Here is a 22,741-nt window from a genome sequence, read left to right on the forward strand (position 1 = left end):
CCGTCTCCCGAACAGTACGTGGGGATCTTACGTTACTGTCACAAAACTTTGGCTGAAATTTCAGATTTTAAGCATAAAGGGGAGTAAAATTAGAGAGATTCTGCTCTTAAAAAAGATTGTGTTACGTACTAATTAGTACGTGCAGTTAAGTGTTGTAAGTATCCATCCATTTCCTTCTCCTGCATGGCCCTGCGCTCATTGAAATCCATGCTAGCGGATTGCAGCAATAGTCCCAAGTATGGAGACTGAGAAGCTGTGATGCATGTTAATCACTTCTTTCCCTCCTCTGATTTTAGTGGTACTTCACGCCCCACCTCCGACAAAGATCAAGCGGGAACTCCACAGCCCTTCCTCCGAGCTGTCATCCTGTAGCCGTGACCAGAGTCTCTGTCATAACTATGGAGACAAGTGCCTCTACAACTATTGGTAGGTAGAACTGAGATTCATCCCCAGGACCGCAGAAGGTGGGGGTGGCATGGAGACTGGAAGGCATGGAAACCAGATGCTGGAGAATCCATCTGAGACGGATGTTATCACCTCTGTGTTGCTAATGAAAACCCCTCCAGGCTTAGTTGGAAGGGAGATTTGAAAGCGCATTCACTTTGAGAGCTAGCTTCTTACTGATTAAATTCCTGAGCTCATGGAAGTGAGGGCAGTCCCAGGCTGCACAGAGCATCAAACTTCATTGTGTTTCCATGAGCACTGTTTGCAATTGCTGATTTAGGCCATAAAAACAACTCTAAATACGCAAATGGGCAGGATTGGCTTCTGGGAGAGGTTGCTTTAGGGCTCTTGTATGTGAACATGCACCAAGGCAGTTGTTTAGACATCCAAAGGTTTCCAGGAATCCTGGACAGCACTGTGCGTGCAGGCTCCTTCAGAATGCTCATTTCCCTGGAAACGAAATCTACACGGCTCTCTAACGCATAGTGCCATCTAACTGCTAGTGAGTACTAGGTGATGCTCAGCTGCATGTTAACTACTAGTATCGATTAGCAGAGGTTGGTCCATCAAACAGGTCACAGCTAACTCCTGCAAAACGCACTGAAAAGAGACCTGGGGGGGGGGGGGGGAATATGACAAGTTATTCTCTTACTTTTCATGAGTGGAAGCTAAAGTTATCTTTGAGGAAAACGTGTGGCAAGTGTTAAAGCAGGTCCCTGTGACGCAGCCTGTCTGTCACTCTTGTGAAGTACAAAGATTCCCTTGGGGCTGCTAGCGGATCGGGCTGTGTTAGTGCTGTCACTGCCTGACAACCAGGAATGCAAACAAGTCTGGGTTGTTCTGAGCAGTGGGTGAAGCCGCGTGAATGCTGTACTCACTACATCGTGGTCCTCTCCATCTTCTGTTCACAGTGCCTATGACAGGAAGCCCCCTGCTGGGTTCAAGCCATTAACCCCGCCTGCCACCCCCGTGTCCTCTGCCCAGCAGAGTTCCTCGCTTCCTCACCCTCCACCTGCTGCGTCCGTGCAGGCCGCTGCCCATGTTGCCCCAGCAGGCGCGCTGCGGGGGGCTCCCCAGGCGTCGGCCCCGCATGCTCTCCAGGAGCCAAGGCAGCAAACGTTCGCTGTGCCCCGGCCACCTCATCAGCCCATGCACATGCCTAAGATGATGCCTGAAAACCAGTATCCAGCAGAGCACAGGTAATGAGCCAGGTTTGCTTTATCACACGGCGCATGCACAGCAAGAAGCCGGGTGTCTTGTGTTCTGAATGCTTTTTCCTCATTGGTTTTGCTCGTTTGACCAGACATGACATGCGGGGTCACATGCCTCTTCTCCCTCCCCTCAATAACACTGCTGAAGCCTGCTGTCCTCATGTTCTCCGCCCCTCCCCCCCCCCCCCCCCCCCCAACCTTGGCAGGGATGGGTTGTCTCTTGATCTCGCACCATGTGTTGGGCAGAGGAAATACAGTTTTCTATGGGGCGCTGCAGTACCTGTGGCGTAGTTGCTAACATTCCTTCTCCAGTCCTGGAACCACAGGATTATTGTAAACTGGGGTGGCTGGCTTGTAACAGCACACTTGTCAAGGTATATCGCCTATTTCAATGTCGAACATTAGGCAACTTTCTCCCCTTTTCCCTCTCCTAACAGAGAGTGAGCCTGGGGCCTGCCTTGTCCTCCCAAAGGGAAAACAGGGTTATCTCTGACTCCAATACAACAGCTCGCTTCTGGAATGCCTTCCTTTGGCTTCACAGAACACTAGAGAATACTGTCTCGGAGCTATGTCTTAGATCTGTGCCTAGAGGGCTCTTCTGGCAGTCTGCTCCATTGCCTAAATGATCAATGTTAATACTGGAAACTTCCTTTGCTGTAGTTTACACCAATTACTTGGATCTCTGCAGATTTTTCTCTGAGCTCTTTTCTTTTGAAAAGACTCAGGTCAGCAGCCTTGGAGACTGTCTGGGCTCTTCCCAGAAGAGACACAGCATTAGCCGTGATGGCACTGACCTCCCCCACCCCTGCAATTTCTCTCAAACCCCTATCTGGCTTGGGGGGTGGGGGGGAATGACTTCCTCTAGGGATGAGCTGTTAGTTTGGCGTGTCTGCCCGTTTTGCTCGTCAGACTGATACTACAGTAAATGTGCCGATCAGTACCAGTTGTGGGTTTTGTTGTAGAAGCTAGTCAAACAGCACTTGGACTGGGACCGCTAAACTAATTTGATTTAGGAAATGGAGCAGCCAGTTCTTTGGATTACAAAGCCCCTGGATGGGATCTGAACTGATTTTATAGAGGTGATAGGTTCTGTTTGCTATCCATTCCCACATTGCTTCTGTCGTCACTTACTGATGACATTAATTGATTCTCATCTTTAGCAGGGCGGGCTCTGGCTTTTTTGCCGCCCCAGGCAAAAAAGCCTCTGGCCGCGCCTCCCCCCACCAGCGCGGCAGGGGAGGGCAGCCGGGGCCCCGGGGGGGGGGTGGGGCGGGGGGCGGAGTGCCCGGCCGGGGCTCCGCTCTCCCCGGTGGCCGGGGCCCCGGGGGGAGGGCAGAGTGCCCGGCTGGGGCTCCGCTCTCCCCAGCGGCCAGGGGGGAGGGCGGCCGGAGCCCTGGGAGGAGGGTGGAGTGCCTGGCCGGGGCTCCGCTCTCCCCGGCGGCTGGAGCCCTGGGAGGAGGGTGGAGTGCCCGGCTGGGGCTCCGCTCTCCCCGGCGGCCAGAGCGCCGGGGGGAGGGTGGTGAGCCCCGGCTGGGGCTCCGCTCTCCCCGGCAGCCAGGGGGAGGGCGCTGGGAGGGAGGGCAGCCGGAGCCTTGGGGGGAGGGCGGCGAGCCCCAGCTGGGGCCTTGCTCTCCCCGGCGGCGAGCCCTGGCTAGGGCTCCGCTCTCCCCGGCGGCCAGAGCTGAAGCACCACACCGTGCCGCCCCCGTCCAGGTGCCGCCCCAAGCACAAGCTTGGTGGGCTGGTGCCTGGAGCCGGCCCTGATCTTTAGAACATGCCTTTCACGTATCTGTAGGTACACTTTGGATATCTTGACCCCCTGCCCATCTCTTCCCTAGACTGAACACATCCCATTCTCTTAAGACCAAGGAGAAATTGTTCTCCAAACCTCGCATAGTATTGCTTTCTTCAATATTCACTAGTTCCCTTAGAACATTTTTAGTGTGCTGCCCATACGCTAATATAGTACTGACTCAAGCTGAGGATTAATCTGCCTGAGTCAAGGCAGATAATTACCTTTTGCTTTTGCCACGTGACTCCTCCCTTCACAGAGCCAAGTAGATGAGTTTTGGTGAATTGCACTGTTTCTCTGTTCCTGTTCGAAGTTTAATGCACATATGAAAACTGCAGAGCCTGGATTTTTTTTTTTTTTTTTTTTAAACGGGCTTGTTGCAACATTTGTCACTTCCTGCAAGAATCTCAGCTGCTTTCTTCCTTCTTGAGAACATTCTCTAGTGGAGCCAGCACCCTGCCGCCCTGTTCACACGGCCTTGCCAAAACTCCTGGCTGAACATCCTCCACCCTGGTTCAAGTCCTCCAAGCTTTGGGGTGACGTGCTAGGAGTATTTGTGTGTTCTGCAAAACAAGGCAACATTCCCAACATGTTTTTTTCCACTTCACCCCGACTTTCCAGCAATGCAGATCACAATGCGAAGCCCTCCTCTGCAGTACCACTTTCTTGCTCATCTGTCGATATAGTCATTCCCTCCTGTCTGGAAATCACTTGACAGTCGTGCTTCCTTGACCTCGGATTATTGTGTTGCTTTTATCACACTTCTGCAGTTTGTTGGGATTGTACTGTGTATTTTAACCATACAAGTGCTTGTAAACCTTCCCGTTGCTGAGTGTCTGACACTGCTCCACGTTGTCTCTACTCAGTCCATTGCTAGAGAGCACCGTGACAACCTACTTAGTTCTACCTTTCAGCCCGATGCTGAATTTTATCAGTTACTCTGCTTGACTCTTGCCAAGCTGTGTATCCATCTTATTCCAGCAAAGTCCCAGATAGAGCTATGTGGAACATATCTGCACACACAAGACCGGCTGCAGTGACAAAGATGTGCAAAAAAAGCATCTGGGTTCAACCTAGTTTCAAGTTTGTTTGCTGTTTGTTCATGTCCTTTTCCTTAAGCTGGTGCTGCTAGAACCTAGGTAGGTAGATTGCTTTAAAAGACCTAGATGGGCTTTTGCCTAGTTCAGGGGGCAGGAAGTCTGCATTCTCATCTGTATTCCTTAGTCTGGGTTATCCACGCCATTGATTTATTCCCTCTGAAGTGCCACAGATGTGCATGGCGGAGAATTCTTTAAAGATGGGATCTGCTGAAATAACGGGGGAATGGAAAGCGGGGGGCTGGTTCACTACAAATTGAGCTGGCCTGTCTATCTGTCAGGTTTCCCTATTTCTGCCTCTGTAAACGGGCGCTTCGTTTTCGGTCTCCACTGCGGGATGTGGATCGATCCCACAGAGGAACAGGCAGGGCAGGCGGGGGCTATAGTCAAATGAAGGTCAGTGCACAAAGTTGGCCACGCTTTATTTTAAGCAGGATGAGATGTGAAATGCTTCCCTAATCTGCACAAGTGGAAACCATAGGAACACAAGTCAACACTGGGTTTCAAAAGCTGAGCCCACCTCCCTGGATATCTCTGCTCTCATCTTTCTCCCCTCGCTTCCCCCCCCCCCCCACCATCTCCAAAAAAGCCCTAGTGAATGGCACTAGCATCTGAGGTTGCCTTGCAGCCCCCAGGGCTGCGAGCTCCAGACGACCTGACAGCTATGCTTCGGCTACTGGCTCGCGCCCATCCGGAAGTGCCTCTTCCTGCAGAGGCCATACCACCACAGTGCTAGAGTTTCAGGCTGAAAGGTTAGAGGGGCATCCATCGGAAGTGGAGTAATCCAGGCCCGTCAGCTGCAAAGGATCCAGTTACAAAGGTCCCAGGGGCCTTGGTGCTTGGGAAAGGAATTGATTGGTAGAGATCGCCTTTCAAGGTGCTGAGATGTTGAGCAGCAAATTGTGGGTGGGGGCTGGGCTGGGCTCCTGTTCACATCTCTCCCAAGTCACAGCACTCAGCCTCTGGAGCATTACAAATAGGGGTGGATGCCTTTCACATCCTGATCTCCTCCCCTGCAGGCACCGGCTGGGGGTTCCCCGGCATACCCCCTGCCTGGGTACAGCAAATTGTAACTTATGCCTGCTGCTGGCACACGCCTGGGCACCTTTCAGTGGCTTCCTTAACTGGAGCGTTAAGGATCCAGGAAGGATGTGCGACAAGGTTCAGCAGCAGGTCACTTGGCTAGAGGTGCCTCAGATGGGTTGTGTTCTGCAATGGCCCAGGTTGATCTCTGCCAACTTGAGCATCCACGAGAGCTCAGAGGCCCACACCCCACCAGAGAGTTAAATGCTTAATCCCAGCCCCAGAGGCAGATTAGAGGCCACTTGGCTTTCTCAGGTTGGAATGGATTCAGCATTATGTAATTGCCAGCTCCTCAGTCCAAGCTGTGTGACAGCGCAGGAGCAGAACATCCTGGGGCTCTTCTCTCCTCTGTCCCCTGTCCATGGGGTCTTGTCCTCAGCAAGGGGTAGGAACGGGGCTCCCTGGTCTCCCGGGAGGCAGGTATTCGTCTCACATAGACTCCTAGACTTTAAGGTCAGAAGGGACCATTATGATCATCTGGTCTGACCTCCCGCATGATGCAGGCCACAAAGCCGTCCCTGCCCTTTCCCTTGACTCTGCTGTTGAAGTCCCCAAATCCTGTGGCTTAGAGACTTCAATTAGCAGAGAATCCTCCAGCTAGCGACCCCTGCCCCATGCTGCGGAGGAAGGCGAAAAACCTCCAGGGCCTCTGCCAATCTACCCTGGAGGAAAATTCCTTCCCAACCCCAAATATGGCGATCAGTAAAACCCAGAGCACGTAGGCAAGATTCTCTAGCCTGACCCTCATTAGCCATTATACTATTTACCTGCCATGGCACGGTATTCCTTTGACTAAAATCATGTTATCCCATTAAACCATTCCCTCCATAAACTTATGTAGCTTAATCTTAAAACCAGACAGGTCCTTCGCCCCCACCGTTTCCCTCGGAAGGCTGTTCCAATATTTCACCCCTCTGACGGTCAGAAACCTTCGTCTAATTTCAAGCCTAAACTTCCCCACGGCCAGTTTATATCCATTCGTTCTCGTGTCCACATTAGTACTGAGCTGGAATAATTCCTCTCTCTCCCTGGTATTTATCCCTCTGATATATTTAAAGAGAGCAATCATATCCCCCCTCAGCCTTCGTTTGGTCAGGCTAAACAACCCGAGCTCCTCGTGTGAAAAGAGACTGTTGTAAGGTCATGGTCAAGTGGGCCCGTCTTCTGGGGCCTAGACCTTGCCATAGCCACGTCTGTGTGAATTTCCTTGATGCAGGCGGCCTTGTTTACCAATAGCTGGCTAGCGGGCTCTTGACCAAGGAGCTAGGAGTGATGGCCTGCCAGGAGGGGCTGAACGGATTTGCTCCAAATGCCCCACCCATGAAGATGGTAAACGTCCCTGAGAGGCAGGGGAGGGCAGTGACGTGTCATTCCCCTACCCTCATCTGGATATAGCCTGGTGATAGCTCCCATAGCAGCACAGGAGGCAGGTGTGGGGAGGGGCCTAAGGCCAAGCTGCGCTGGCTGAGAGTGTGTGTGTGTTCCCCTACTTGGATGACTGACTGGCTAATCCAGGGCAGTGTGGCACAGGTTACATCTCCTGATTCCATCACCAGCGTTTTTGATGAGCTACCCAGGTACCAGGTTGTGCCTGGGGAGTGGAGCACTTGGGAGCCGGGCCGGATGTTGGAGGGAGTGAAACAGGTTTGTCCGGGCTGGGCCCGCCCCACCTCTCATGAGCATCTCTTGACTTGGTCTGCACAAAAACTGCTTGAATGCTGCCTTCACCTGTCTGAGTCTGCCATGGGCTAAATCTATCTGGGCCCACATGGCTGCTGGTTTTGTCTTATTTTGAGTGGGGTTGACAAGGGACTACAGAGACCCTGATCATAAAGTACACGTAGGACTTGGTAGCCTAACTGCACCCCATTTAAAAAGCCATCTGCATTGTGGGAGACCATGGTGGTCCTGAGAATGTTGCTAGTTCGGTTTGAGCCACGTTGCTCCTGTGATGAGCTAACTTTGTGTGTGGAAAGCCACTTTCCAGGTGGAGGTGACTGTGGTGCTCTCAACGAGGGAGCTCCTGGCTCACCATCTACCCTGTCCTCCAAGGAGAAGATGGTACTGCGGTGCCATGGGAGACTCTTCCCCAAGATGGTGTTTTGAACTCTACGAAGGCTGTAGCCCTGCCAGCGTCTTTCCCACAATGCTGCTTCAATTCCACAAGGCCCTTCTCCGCATGTTTGGTGTCACAGGATCATCGGGGCTCTAACATCCCACTTCTCCTTTCATGTGCCCCAGGTCCCCAAGTAAAAGGCTGGCTGAATGCGAGTCACTGCTGTGAGCTGGCCCACTTACAGCTGCCAGCAGGTGTCTCTCCCCTCGGCGCTTACAAGGGCCTTGCCCTCCTCTCCCCTCTGTTACCATGTCCCCTGGCTTTGGGTCATTCTGTGGAGGTGATGGGCTTGCTTTCTTTGGACTGTCTTTGCTTCCCACTGGCTGGAAAGGTCCATGTGTGGTAGCTAGAGCCTTTGGGGGGATCAAGACATAGTTTTCCCCCCCAATGCAATATGGCTGCCTGTAGAGACCAAAAGCCTTAGAGCTCGGGGGCTCTATCTGTCTCTCCCTGGGGAGTAAGAAGCCCAGGACTGAAAATCCTGCCATAACTGCAGAGAAGCAGGGTTACAAGCTGTCTCTCACCTCTCTTTAAAAGACCAAACCAGGCCCTTGGCCCAGCCCTGACTGGCAGCAGCAGCAGCATGGTCCCAGCCACATGGGAAACCTCCCATCTGACCTAGTTCTCAAACTCCATAATTCTCTGCTATAGAGTCTCTGTGCAGCTACCTGGTAGGAGCTGGTTCCTGCCCGTGAATGGCTTGAGAGGCAATTGGGGTACATGAATGCCCCCGAGCCCTACCTATAAATGCCCTCTCCATCCATTCCACAGTGGTTCCATATTGGCTCCCAGGGTGGGAGTGGGACCAATCCAGTCTCGGTCTCTGAGCATTGCTCAGAAACCTAAGGCTGCAGCTAGTTAGCTCAGAATTGCAGTTCAGCCTCTGTTTCAGAGGGCAAGTGCATTTGACACCTGTAATCTCTAGTTAATGAACGTCTTTGGTGGGGTCCCTGGGCATTGCCAGTAGCGGCTAGCAGTGGGGAAAACAGGGCTAGGTATTCTACTTTTGTCAGGGTAATGGGCATGAGTTCTTGTGGGCTGCATGTTTGGCAGAGCTGGGAATGGATGGTTTCACACCGTACAGTAACATCTCTCTCTCTCTCTCTCTCTCTCTCTTCTCCCCCCACCCCACCCCAAAGGTTTCAGAGACAGCTGTCTGAGCCCTGCCATCCTTTCCCCCCTCCGCCAGGCCTTCCTGGAGACAGTCGCCCAGTCTACCACAGGCAGATGTCCGAGCCTATAGTCCCAGCCGCTCCGCACCCTCCTCGGGGATTCAAACAAGAGTACCATGATCCCCTCTATGAGCACGGTGTCCCGGGCATTCCAGGGCCTCCAAGGCATGGATACCAGTCTCCAATGGGCATTAAGCAGGAGCCCAGGGATTACTGCATTGACTCAGGTTTGTATGGGAGTTGGAGATGCCACTGAAAGGTTTAGCCAGGACCGCGCCTTGGTGCCTTTGCTGTAGTGTTCCTTGTGCGCAGGACCCTGGGCCCCAGGGCTTCACGAAGGCTGTTGAGCACCCTCGTCTGAGGAATAGACCCCATTTGGAACTTGCGGACCTCAGCCAGAGTCTGTAGGGAGTGCGGTGTCTTGGAAAGGGAAGCTGCTCCCTAGGGTGGAGTGCAGGCACTGCAGCAGCTTCAGAATGCTGTCAGGGGGAGCGTGGAGAAGTCACTCCCCATGGCTCTTTTGAAGCCGAACAGCATATTGGTTCATGCCCTAAGCTGGAGCAGGCGCTGCTATGCTCTCTCAGTTCGCTGGGTGATTTCCAAGCACAGCGAGGGACCGATGGGGAAGGGAACAGCAGTGTTTATATACAGCAGCCTGTTGGTTTTCTCATGCCTACAAAATGCCTCCAAAGAACCCCTGCTGGCAGTAGGTCAGTGCCCAGGCTTTGCTGAGGCTCTGTGGAAAGAAGCGCCTTCTGCCCGTAACCTAGCATCCTGTTCGCAAGCCGTCTGTGTGGCTGGAGTCCTTCCCCGAATGGCTGGGGTGGAGAGCAGGTTGATGCAGCGAGTTCCAGCTGATTCACGCACTCCAGGCTAGAGCCAAGCTGTATCTCTCCCCATCTCTCAGCCAGCGCTGGGGTGCTGCAAAGTACCACTAGCTCTGCCACGCTAAGAGAGGAACGGAGCTGCAGTTGGCCCACCTGCCTCTGCTGAGGTTTAGCTGGCAACTTCCTCGAAGGTGTCTTGATAATGTTGCATTAAAGCGGTGACCTGTGTGACCTCAGCGCTTCCCACTGCGGGTGTGGGAAACCGCGCCCCACACGCTGCCTCCGAGCTAATGTCTAACCGAGTTAGAATGTCAGATGACTCTTTTTTTTTTTTTTTTTTTTTTTGTATAAAGAACAAGCATCAGGCACTCAACAGATGTTGCTGTATCTAAGCACCAGTAATCTGCACAGCGGTCCTGCTCAACTGCGCTGCAGACCTGTGTGCAGAAACACCGCGTCCTCCCCTCCTTCCCTTAGCTCACAGGGGCAAAGGTTATCTGAGCACACAGAGTTATGTGGGCTCGGGCTAAGCTTTCCCCTTGGCCCCAGGTAGCAGACTCTGTTGACCCATAGTGTGATTTCTGTTGGCTGCTGACCGTGCAGGGCCTAGCTACACAACAGAAAATCCTCTAATCGCCTTAGGCCTAAAAATACGGTGACCTCTCAAAGGCAGGATTGGATGCAGTCGTCAGCAACAAACTGGAGCAGATGTGTGGGGGGGGAAGGGATCTAAATTTTTTGAAGGACTCTTGTTTATCTTCAATTTTCCTCCCTTCTCGTGTTGCTTGAGCTATTTGTGAGAAGACGAAATATTGGGCTTGTTCTCTTTTAAGACCATCTATTAACGTGGATTGTTGAAACAGACCTTTCCCTATTGAGTGTCTCCAAATCGCCTTTGCAAGTCAATTTGGATTGCCTTTTCCAAACCAGGAAGGAGCCTGTACTTTGTGCTGATAACCTCTCCCTACTCATTTTGAGACCGCATGCCATTGCAAAGAGATGGGAGTGAATGAGAAGGGGGCTGTCCCCTGTAGGAAGAGGAGAGAAGAGCTGGTTTATAAGACCTCCAGGATAAATATGCTGTACCTGCAGTTGCAGCATCCTATTCATGCCAACAAATTCAGGACACCTCAGTTTAGTCTCGGCTTTATCTTTCACGTTGAATCTGAGGGGGGTAAATAGTCACGTGGGCTAGGAATAGTTCAGAGCTATGAGCTGGCCTGGAGGCTTCTAATTTCCTAGATGAGGGGGAGTTCTTTTTTCAGAGAAGTCTTCAGGTCAAAGCGAACATTGAGTAGAATGATCAATCTTTCAAGCAGTCCCTGAAATCTTATGTGCAGAGCTCTCACCTCTTGAGCGCCTCTTGCTGCTGTGTGCAGTACTGCAGCCCTCTTCCTGACCCCAGGGCCCCATGTAGGTTGTTGCTCTCACCTGGCGGGTCTTCAGCTGTTCAGCCTCTGGCTGGTCACACAATCAAAACAAACCCTTCCAGGGTAGCAAAAGTCCAGCAAAACTGTCTGTCTGCCCTCACCTTGGTCTTCAGCCCCGGCTCTGGGCCCTTTAAACTCAGCCCTCAGGTTGGGCTGCCAAACGAGCCTTGTCCCCATCTTGGGTTTGACACCACTTCCCTGGGGAGGGGCGGAACATGGCACCCCCACTGCTCTGGGTGCCAGCCAAGGGTCCCAGCAGCCACTATTCATTGCTGCTGCTTCCCTGGGCCTCTTCCCACCTGGACCCTTTAGCCTCCTCCCTTAGCTTGGGGTTGATGTTCCCAGGGTGCCTCTCTTTCCCAGCTTAAGCAAGTGCAGCCAGGATCAAACCCTGGCTGCCCCTTGAGCTCCTGTGGCCAGAGAGGAACCCCCGTCCCTCTGGTCCCAGCTGAGCTCTGGCTACTTCTGGGAGGCCTCTCTAGGCAGGCCTGGAGGACCCCCCCTCTGTTGCTTCTGCCCTGAGTGGGGGTGGTAGGGACAGGCCCTGCCATAGGGTGCCGGGAAGACAGGGTGCGCCCTATCATATGTCACCACAATAAAATAGCTTGTAGGGCTGCGTGATATCGTGGGGTTTCCTGCTCGCATGGCGCTGCCAATCCTGGGTGGGAGGCATGCAGAGTGCCGAGGAGCACCGCTAGGGCCCCGGAAGGACACTCCAGCCTGTGACAGGGTGACATTGACCCCACCCAGCAGGCAAAAGTGCTAAGCCATTGCACCTGTTGACCACGCGCACAGCGACTATGTAACAACCCCGCACTGCCGCCCCCCATACCCCCCAGGAATATCTCAGCACGCTGCTTCTGCTGTGCTATGTGGCCAGGGTGTAGCGCTGCCTGGTTCAGTGCAGGCTTAACTCTGCTGTTGTTTTGATTGCAGAAGTGCCTACCTGCCAGTCGTCATACATGAGAGGAGGGGGCTACTTCCCCACGGGCCAGGAGGGTAAGTGTTCACGTGTGTACACAAGACTTAGCACTGCGGGGATGGTCATGGGTGCACAGTTGCATGTCATTGACTGGGGCAGAAGGTTGTGGAGGCTGCTGACACAAAGAGCCCTGAGAAGTGTCCCTTGACAATGCTACTACAGTAACAGAACCACCACTGCTTTAGAAAGGGAGAGGCCTAGGAACTTCCCTGGTTCAGGTACCCACCCATCTGTAGCTTCCTTTCTGTACTGGGGTGAGTCCAGCACCACTGTGAAAGCAGGTGGAATAGCAAACCAGCATCACTGCTGATTTAGAGATCCAATCTGCCCCTTACCAGGCACTCTGTATCCTTCCGTACGACTGTTGAGACTCCCATTTACCGCAGCATGAGTTCTTCCTTCCTGCCTCGCTCTTGGGTGTATTAAACAGTGGTACGGGTGGCTGTGCCTGATGCAGCTGCTAATAATAGTGCGTCTCCATTTCAACTGACACTTCACCTGAGCTAACAGACCATCCCAGCTGTGTGAGAGAGCAAGGGGAAACCACGCTGCCTTGCTCAGCCACACATCTTGTCGGCCGCATACTTGACTGTACCCTTTAGTCTGGGATAACATGCCTGATAGAGACAGTAAGAGGGTTTTCAGTTACTGGAGCTATATGGGGTGGGGAAGAGGAGAAATCCGAACGGTATTTGGCCAGCGGAGTGGCTTTCAGCTTGCTCACTGAACTAGTCTAGACAGGTTTTCTGCCAGCAAATAGAATCTAACATTCTGAGGGTCAGGCCGAGTGAGCCGATGCACCATTTAGCCCAGAAAAGGGACTGTGCTCGGATGTGCTTCTTGCAAGTGAAATGTGCTGACTTTCTAAAGCTGTTAGCTTCATGCCTGGCCTCAAGGTGAAGGGGAGGAAACCAATCCATGCTCCAAATCTGCCCATAGACCAGTAGGGTTTGGGCCTGAGCATTAGATAAGTCCATCCAAAAGGCAGGTATGAATGAGTTTGTGCAGTCAGGAATATGGTTTTTTACAGGTTCTAACTCTCCTGTAGTGCCTTTGCTAACCCCCCGGCACAAAGGTCCTGCTTGGTTTGTAGCCTGGAATCCAACCAAGGCCGTGTTTGTGGCTATGGCGCTGTAGCAGCTGGGATTTCACTGGTCTCAGCTGGGTCTTTCGTGCATTCTCAATGGTCTCCTGAAAGCCTTTTTAGTGTGTTTGTTTTGCTGAGCTGGCTGATAGACAGTCAGCGTTTATTAATGCCACTGGCTGCCTGTCCCGGTAGGATGGTGGGGAAACATTCTGCTAGAATGTGGAGATCTGGATTCATACCAGACAAATTTCAGTTTTCAAAGAAACTGCGTAAGATGGGCCTCAAATAAAGCCACAGCGCTCTGTAAGCAAAGGGGGTAGCTAGCAGATGTCCAGCAGATTTCTGATCTGGGGTTTGGTTGGTTCAATGGCACAATCAGCTAATCACACCTCTGCACCTATAGCATGCATGCTTCAGCATAGGTCGCCTCTCAGGTCTGGACTGCGGAGCTAATGGCCATGCTTTCCTCCTAGGATTTTCCTATGAAAAAGATGCCCGTTTGTACTTTGATGACACCTGCGTGGTGCCGGAGAGGCTGGAAGGTAAGACACTGGCTGTAATGCAGCAGGGTGGGGGGGCAGGCATGGAGCTGCCTCACAGAATTCCCATGGCCGGCTCTTCTGACAAAAACAGGGTAAGAAACCCAAGCCAGTGGCAAAAGGATGCCAGAGCAGGGTTCTGTAGCCAGGCCCCACTCTCTCACCATGGCATGGTGACATCCTCGGGCAGTCTTGTTCTAGGGCTAGACACCAGCCAGGCTGGCTCCAAGTGCAGGAGACAGCAGGTCAGCAGCGAGCCTGTGGTGTTGGGAGCAGGTGATCTAACACGTCTCTCCTCCCACACAGGGAAAGTGAAGCAGGAGCCCACCATGTATCGGGAGGGGCCTCCATACCAGAGACGAGGGTCACTGCAGCTCTGGCAGTTCCTGGTCACACTCCTGGATGACCCAGCCAATGCCCACTTCATTGCCTGGACAGGCCGGGGCATGGAGTTCAAGCTGATCGAGCCCGAAGAGGTACAGAACCGGACACGGGACTTGCCAGTAGCTGCTGGCTTGGTTACAACCCAGAAACAAAGGCCTCTGTTCCCAACTCGCTTCCCCCTGAGCGCTCTGGGCATTGCCTGGTGCAGTGAGTGGGGGAACAGCGGGGGAAGGATTGAGTCTAATGGGGTTTAATACTTTACTGGAAACGAATGACTAGCTTGGAGCCTCAGGCTGATCAGGGCTCTCTCCTTTCCACCCATCTTGCTCCCTAAATGGCAGATGGGACGGGGGGGGTGGGATAGGGAACATCTTTGCTGGGGACATGGAGTGTGCTCTGGATCTCCAGAGGGGAGACCCAGGGGCATTGTGAGCAGGGGCTGTGTACAGTGGCTTTGCAGCCTCTTGAGGGAGGCTGGATGAGGCAGACAGAGCCTGGGGATGGAGCAAATGTAGCCTTCTTGGTATATGCTTGGGCAGTGGTGGGGAAGTCTGGCTCTTGCCCAATGCTGGAGGAGGTCTGAGACTCTGGCTCCCCTAGGACAGGGGCGCTAAGCTCTCCGTTTGTAGAGTCAGTACTGGGCTGGCCATGCAGTCTGCCTCACCCTGGAAATGCAGAGGGTACAGATGGGGTGAGTGCTGGAGCTTGGGCATGAATATGGAGGTAGATTTATGGTTGATGCTGGGGTCTCAATCACTGTAGTGGAAACATCCAGCAGTGAGATAGTTAATGTTGATATTTAGACTGTCATCACTAGGTTTCAGAGTCAACATACAGCATAGTGAGGGTTGAGGAGCAGTTCCCATCTCTCAGAGCTGCCTCTGCTATGCTCCCTTCCTGTGGGTGAAGGGAGTGTGTTTTCTGTTTGCTTACTTGGGGCTGTTTTGCTGCTCCAAGGGCTAGAATGGTTTTCAAATGGACATGTAGATTCTGGAGCAAGGGCATGATTCCGCAGCAGGGCACTACAGGCAATCGCAGGTGTAGTGGCCATGACACATGCAAGTCCTGCCAGCAGTGTAGTCTGTAGCTTTTATTTTATATTCAGTCTGCTTTTGAGTGGTCTTCAAGTTGTAAAAGCCAGCAATGCTGTCTCCATTGGCAACTGGAGCAATTAACCTGCAACTTCCAGCCCCAATTCCCATCTCAGCAGACACCGAAAAGCAGAACTGTCATGTGGAAATATGTCCCTCCTGCCCCAAAACAGCTGGGAACCCAAAATAGGGCCGTTTCGACTGCAAAGCACAAAGGTGTAATGAGGGGTTACTGTTGTGATGCCAGTGTAAGCCATACCCTGCTCAGGTCCGTCTGCTTAGGGGCCCATATTCCCACCAGCAGTGACGGTGCTTTGCCCAGGGCTGAGACACACACGTTGCCTTCGGAAGAGCGTTCCCTCTTGTGGAAACCAGACTGCCTCCTCCGCAGCCCCTGTTCATTTGTCTTTCACCCACAGGATCCCATTGCTTGGTGACCCTGGGTAGGGCCCTGTGTCACAGCTTGTTGTCGGATCTTCTCCCGCCTGTAACACAGCCCAAGGGGAACATGTTGAACAGATGGCACAAGCCCAGGTCTCCATGCGTCCTGCTATGCCAGAGCCCCAGATTGGTAGCAAGCAATCTGCCAAGCAGGAGCCCTGGGTGCTTGTCATTATCTCCTATGCTGTAGCAGCCAGTTCATGCGCTCTCCCCGGGCACTCCGTGAGAATCATTCCTTCCCTTTCACTCTAGCATGTTGCCTTCCCTGCCCACGTGGCCCTGGGCTGGCCCAGCACTTGCCGGGTGCATTGGACACCTAGCAGGGTCCATGAGGTTTCCAATGTAGCTGTCGGCTCTGCCCTGGTGATGCCCAGTGCCGCCTTGGGTTCTTGGATCGCCCTCTGTGAGGAGCATTGGGGCATGTTTGCAGGGTGACGCAGAGGAAGAAGCAGTTTAAGTAATTGAAACCAGCTGCATCGCTGAGCAGTGCACTCTGGGTAATGATCCATAATCTCTATTGCGCCGTGCATGGAAATTGTGGTTTTCAAACGGCTTTTTTGGCAGGCTCCCTAATCAAGTGGCTTTGATTGTCTTCCAGTTGAGCACCCTCTGAACGCTGACAGGCGGCTCTTCAGTCTGTAAATGCTTTTGCCATGAGTCTGCTTTTATTGCCTTTGAGGGGGGAGGATGAAGTTAAGGGGGGGATGCAAGTGTGTGGGGGGGGTGGAACATGTGGCAAAAACCCACTGGAGCGCAAGGAGCCATGGTCCCTGGGATGCTGCTGCCTCTCCTTTGTGGAGGAGATAGGACAGGAGTCATGTAATCTCCTCCAGCCAAGAGCAAGCTAGGCAGGGAAGCCAAACTCTCTTCTGTCAAAGTGCTAACTAGCCCGCACACTCCTGGAGCCGTCCCCAGCCAGGGCCTGGCTAGCCGTGAGTAGGCCTCGCGGGGCTCACCAGCGCACAGAGTCATGCAGCGGTGAGACAGACAGAGCTCTTCTGTGGCCCCCTCCATTAGCGGAGCCTTGGTGCTGGAAGACGATTACGTAACCATAGCTACCGGGCTGCTTGGAAGCCCTGCGTGTACAAACACTCTCTTGTTGCATATGGAAGTGATGGCAGGAAGAGGCTGTGACTGAACAGATAGCATGCTCTGGAGGCACTTCCAGAGCTGGGCCGTGGGGAAGGAGTGGGGGGGTGCTGTCCTGCCTACAGTGCTGTAGCACCTTACAGCTTTCACTGAGGAAACGCCGGTGGGGGGTGGAGTGATAGCCGGGCTTCCTTTTCCCTCCAGAGGTCGCATCTTTGCTTTGAAGTGCTTAGATTTCTAGCAAATAAGTCGTTGCTGTTCTGCTGCCCCTTGTTAAACAGACTGAGTGTCTGTGTTAGCAGGAGCTGGCTCTGCAATCTGTGTCCATTCCCTTCCACGAGCCATGAATAGAGACCAAATCACTGAACCTTATGGAAGAGGGATCACCATTTCCTCTTAGGCTTGGAGCAAGGAAAGGGATGGAGAGAGATGTTACGTTCCACAGGTGTGGCTTGGGAGGCTAAACCCAGGTGCCTCTCTGATTAGCTAGGCCAGGTATACCTTTGCCCTGATTTTTAAACAGCTGAAGAGGAGAGCAGCTCCCCCACCTGCTGGCCACTTCGCTGCTGTAACTAGAGGTCCTTGGGCCAGTTTCTCACACCTCTGCAACTCACCTGGTGAACAGAAAAGGGTTTCCCCCAACCTGAACATTGGCCAGGGGGATTTACCTGCTCTGCCAGTCAGTGCTGCCATTTGAACTGCTCTGTTTTCAGCTCGGGTTGCTGCCTCAGGCCTCTGCGTGCATTTCCCCTCTGTTACAATGCCTCAGGTGGACGGGGTTTGGCTTAGTGCACTTAGTGTCAGGAAATCCCATTAATCTATCTCCAAGTGGATAATGGTGCCGCGTGGCTTATTGTCCATTCCAGAAATCCCTGGGGAGGGGGCGGATTGGTTGGCAGCAGCCTCATGTCATCAGATTCCTGCTCCCGAAGGGAACGGAAATGAGTAAACCTCTTCAGGCTACTCCGGAATCTGCTTAGAAATGATGGGGTTCTCTTGCAGCCCATTAGCAGCTCCTGCCTGTGGCTGCCTCTCTCAGGTTTCTGAGGTGACCATTCTAGTAATTCCTTATTGACTGCAACCAAAACCACAGAGCTTAGCTGCCGTGTGCTAATGGCTAGTGGTCGATAACCCAGGGGTTGGGTAGAAGTGATTGCTCAGCTAGCCTACTATATTCTGAGGCCCCAAGTGACTCAGGGGGTTGATAATGGGACACAGAGCCTGGACGCAGAGTTGAGTCCAGAGGCCGTCGTTTGGCTGCTCTGTGATGTATGAGCAGTTGCTGGTTTAGGCCCAATTTCTCATAGACATGTGAGCACATAACAAGCCACCACCTTGGCTAGCGCAAGAACTGAATGGTACATGCAGGTGCCAACTGTGCCTGGGTCTATACCTGTTGGAGGACTCTGGTCACCAAGGCTCTTGGGGACCTCTCTCAGTAGCACTAACCTTTGGCAAACCCATCAGAGCTGCCCCTGGGTCTTCATGCCTGTCTTCTCTCCCCTCAGGTAGCTCGACGCTGGGGAATCCAGAAGAACCGACCAGCCATGAACTACGACAAGCTCAGCCGTTCTTTGCGCTACTACTATGAAAAGGGCATCATGCAGAAGGCAAGTAGGTCACCGCTGCCTGTCAATGGCAGACCAGATGCCTGAGGGTTGAGGGCTGGTGCATGGGAACAGCCCCTCTGGGTGTAGGGGCAGGGACTAGCGGCAGCAGAGAACAGCATGTGGAGTGCCCACAGCTAGTCGGATTGCTGAGTGGCTGCAGAACCTTTCAGGAGCGAGAGCCAGGTCCCATGGCTTCTGTCGCTCTGGGGACAGACACTTGGAAGAGGGAAGTGACTCCACCAAACTAAGGCAATGGAAAACCATGATGTAACCTGGTTTGGGGCAGGAGCTGTTAGGGGAGAGACTGCAGCACCAAATTAATTTTTTAGCATCTCATGGGTGAACTGTAAAGATGCAGCCCTATGGAAATGGAATGCAAAGCAGCAAAGCGTTAATTGTTCTGTTAGGCTGTCATACTGAAATAATGACAACCCTAGCATGTCTGCCGGTGTGCCTAAACCTACACTGAGCTGTTACAGGCACGTTTATACCGGTATAGCTGCGTCCGTGCTAGGGGATTGTGGCTCGTTGACTATTCTGCTTTCACCCCAATCTATTTCAAGCTAGATGGAGACAGTCTACAGACTAGCCCTCTCCGCTATACTCTAATAAACTATCAGATAAAGCACTTTGGAACTGGAGGGGCTTGTTTAGCCCTATGGAGGCCGTCTTTTACAGTAGCTTCAATGAAAAGCCCTCAGAAGTGTTGTGCTGCTTTTCACTGGGAGAGGAGCAAAGTTTGCCTTAATAAATGACAATAAATATCCCAATCCAAACAGCAGTGCTGGGAACGTGAGCATACCCTGTAGTCAGGGGCCTTGTGAATGAATCCTCCAGCCCTTATGCAAATTGTACCTTTTTAACTTCTAATACTGTACGGATGAGTGCTCAGTTAAGGGCTTCGTTCAAATTCTGCCCCCTAATGGAAGAACTGAGACATCCCATTCTAATCCACATCAATGTGTCCTGAGCCACGTGTGGCAGCTGAGATTCTAAGAACATAACAGCCATACTAATGGCCGTACTAATACATACTAATGGCCCATCTAGCCCAGTATCCTGTCTTCTGACAGTGGCCAATGCTACGTGCTTCAGAGGGAATGAACAGAACAGGGAATTATCGAGTGATCAGTCCCAGAGCATGGGGTTGCATCCTGACCATCTTGACTAATAGCCATTGAGGGACTTATCCTCCATCAAGTTATCCAATTCTTTTTTGAATCCAGTTACATTTTTGGCCTTCACAGCGTCCCCTGGCAATGAGTTCCACGGGTTGACTGTGCATTGTGTGAAGAAATACTTTGTTTTGTTTGTTTTTTTAAGTCTGCTGCCTATTAATTTCTTTGGGTGACCACTGGTTCTTGTGTTATGTGAAGGGGTAAATAACACTTTTTCTCCACACCATGATTTTATAGACCTCTAGCATACTCCTCCCCTTAGTCATCTCTTTTCCAAGATGAAAAGTCTATCTTTTTAATCTCTTCTCATTTTGTATGGATACTTGGGATTGTTTTCCAATGTGCATTACTTTGCATTTATCAACACTAAATTTAATCTATTTTCTTGCCCAGTCACCCAGTTTTGTGAGATCTCTTGGTAACTCTTTACAGTCTGCTTTGGACTAAACTATTTTGAGTAATTTTTCATTGTCTAAAAATTTTGCCACTTCCCTTTTTTTCCAGATCACTTACGAATATGTTGAACAGCAGTGGTCAAAGTTCAGATCCCTTAAAGACACCGCTGTTTACCTCTCTGAATGCTGCCTAGGGGATTTAGGCACATCTTCCATTCAAATGTAATGGAAGATGCATGTCCAAATTCCCTAGATGTCTCTTGAAAAATATCAGCCAACACATACACAATTCCCCCTCCATAATCTCTTTCTATCCGTTGCACCCCTATCCATACAGGCATTTGACAGCCCACAGAGATGACCCATCAGTTTGAGTTTTGTGCCTTTGGCTCCTAGCTCTGCATTGTTCCTCCTATTACGGATGGGGTTTGTGAAGTGTTGCACAAACTGTCTTTACAAGTAGAAGGAGCCAAATGTTTTGGAGTGTGCTGGAGCCTCCCAATTCTCCTAACACAGGCGTTTGTCTCTGCTTTTAGGTGGCTGGCGAGCGGTACGTCTATAAATTTGTCTGTGACCCTGATGCCCTCTTCTCCATGGCCTACCCGGACAATCAGCGCCCGTTCTTGAAAGCTGAGCCTGACTGCCATGTGACTGAAGATGATACCTTGCCTCTGACACATTTCGAAGACAACCCCGCTTACCTCCTGGAGATGGATCACTGCAGCAACCTTCCCTATGCGGAGGGCTTTGCTTACTGACTTGCTGCAGGCTAGCGCTAGAAAGTCAAGTTGGGGCAAATAAAGGCAGTGGTTTTGTAAAGAATGTTTGCTCTTCGTAAAACTGAACTCTCTAATCATGATTGGTGGAGCCTAAAATGTACATTCAGTGGCCCCGCTGAAGACCGAATCTGATAGCTTAAGGACTAGGAGTAGATCTGCCAAAGGCTGCAACCATGAAGAGTTTTTCGGGGAGAGGGTTAACTTGAAGTCTTTGTTCCAGGCCACACTGCTGTGGACATGTGTGTGAGGTGTGGCCATTGTGCCCAATGGTCCCCCTGGAACTTGCCTAGACAGTGTGACTGTACAGCACACCATCCTGACAATCTGCTTTGCATCAATCACAATACTTGTAGCTGCCTTGTGTGTTGGAAAGGGCTTTGTTTTGCACAGACAATGGATTTGCGGGATGGGAGGCGATCTGAGCTAGTCTGGTTTAGGCTTAAAGTGTGGTGCTTGGCCTCCTGGGAGTGGGACAGCACTCTGGATGGTTTCAAATGCATAGCACCCCAATCGGACCTGAGGAAACCTCCGTTTTCTCTCTAAACAAAAACAAACCCCACTGGACAGCTCCCCTAACTCCTGATCAGGTTCTCTGGAACCAGGTTTCTGCTCTCCTGTGGAGTCCATCACTTCCTCCCTGTTTGATGCTTGGGGGGATGGCTTTGATTGCAGGGGAAGGGGGGTTGTGGCAGGGTTTTTTCCCATGTGTTGGGGAAAAGTTTATAAACCAATTTTGTAGTCTTTTGTATTTTAAGGCGAAGCTGCTCTTTGCAAGCCTGCTGGTTCCCCTCCCCGCAGCAGTGCCAATGCTTTGAGGACACTGCACCCTGCGTGGCAGCTTCGCCACCAGCCACGCCCATTAGCGTCTTCTTTGCGCTCTCCGCATCGGATACCAAACAGAACACCTGCGCACTATACGTTTGGAATGTTCTGCAAGACAGCAGGGCCCCGCTGTTTGGGTCCCCTGTGCGCAGCTCCCACGCTCTGGGAATTATATGTATATAATCCATGCATATCCCACTGGGTTAACTCTCCAAGCCGTGACCCTGTGGCACGGCTGCTATGGTCCTCCCGAACTACCTATTCTTCTCCATGTCACTGCTCAAATTTTAACCCTCCATCGCACTCCTGGGATTTGAGACTGGGTGAAACATACAAATAACAGAACTCTCCGCTTAATTTCCATGTCACAGTTCCCTCCCTCTTCAGTGTGTTTAGGTTGATCTTATAAGAGGAGGCTTTTTTTTAAGAATTAGGCTATAATACCTGGATGGGGGAGGATTTCAGGGATGTCTCACCATAAACAAAACATACTCCAGTTCACCTAAATCCCATGGCCTCATGCAGTTACCGCTTCCTAACTTACTCATACCACTCCTATATACTATACCTATATGCATATTTTTCCCCAACTATATACGTTTTTGTTGTAAATGCTGTATAGGGTTTTTTCCTTCTTAGTTAACCTGGTTTGGGTTTGTTGACAGTTGTTACTTTTTTTGAAAGTATGAGGATTAACTCTTTGTAGACTAAATTTCTCTCCCCATGATGTATAAAGTGGCCTGTACAGTCATGAAATGTGGGATGCAGGCATCACTCTTGCACTCCTGCACCGAGGGGATGGATGCTAGCTGTTGTTCAAGGTGGAAAGTCTACAGTGCAGAAAGGGTTAATCTGAGGAGTGATCTGAAATAACCTTTCCTTGAGCAGGGTCGTGCATCTCCTGCAAAGCTGCATTACATTCTGTACTGTGTACAATAAAGGATTTTGCTTTCTGTTCATTCGTGGCTGAAATTGCCTCTTTTCCTCTATCATGTGGGGTGTGCGTTCTGTGTCTTGAAAAGACGACGTGGGGAAGGCTTTTCCGACTAGCCTCCAGATCTCTGTGTGGGGATCACATCATCTACACCACGCTGGGTGGTCCTGCTGTGCCAATGATGTTGTACTTAAAGTACTGCACAGGATCTTTTCAGGGGGAATAAGACAAAACGCCA

General features: G+C 51.8%; 1 protein-coding gene across 2 annotated transcripts in view; it reads left to right on the forward strand.

Annotated features, from left to right (window-relative positions):
* The window catches only part of ETV5 (ETS variant transcription factor 5), a 39,356-nt gene extending 16,828 nt beyond the window's left edge, over positions 1–22,528 (forward strand). For both annotated transcript variants that reach the window (XM_054040451.1, XM_054040452.1), the window contains exons 6-13: positions 297–426; positions 1,356–1,643; positions 8,883–9,142; positions 12,109–12,171; positions 13,715–13,783; positions 14,087–14,256; positions 18,294–18,395; positions 20,505–22,528. In XM_054040451.1, the coding sequence (XP_053896426.1) occupies positions 297–426; positions 1,356–1,643; positions 8,883–9,142; positions 12,109–12,171; positions 13,715–13,783; positions 14,087–14,256; positions 18,294–18,395; positions 20,505–20,726 (1,304 nt within the window). In that variant the 3' untranslated portion in view covers positions 20,727–22,528. The remainder of the gene's footprint in view (positions 1–296; positions 427–1,355; positions 1,644–8,882; positions 9,143–12,108; positions 12,172–13,714; positions 13,784–14,086; positions 14,257–18,293; positions 18,396–20,504) is intronic.
* Positions 22,529–22,741: the final 213 nt, after the last annotated feature.

Source organism: Malaclemys terrapin, chromosome 9 (genome assembly GCF_027887155.1).
Source record: "Malaclemys terrapin pileata isolate rMalTer1 chromosome 9, rMalTer1.hap1, whole genome shotgun sequence".
Taxonomy (NCBI): domain Eukaryota; kingdom Metazoa; phylum Chordata; order Testudines; family Emydidae; genus Malaclemys; species Malaclemys terrapin.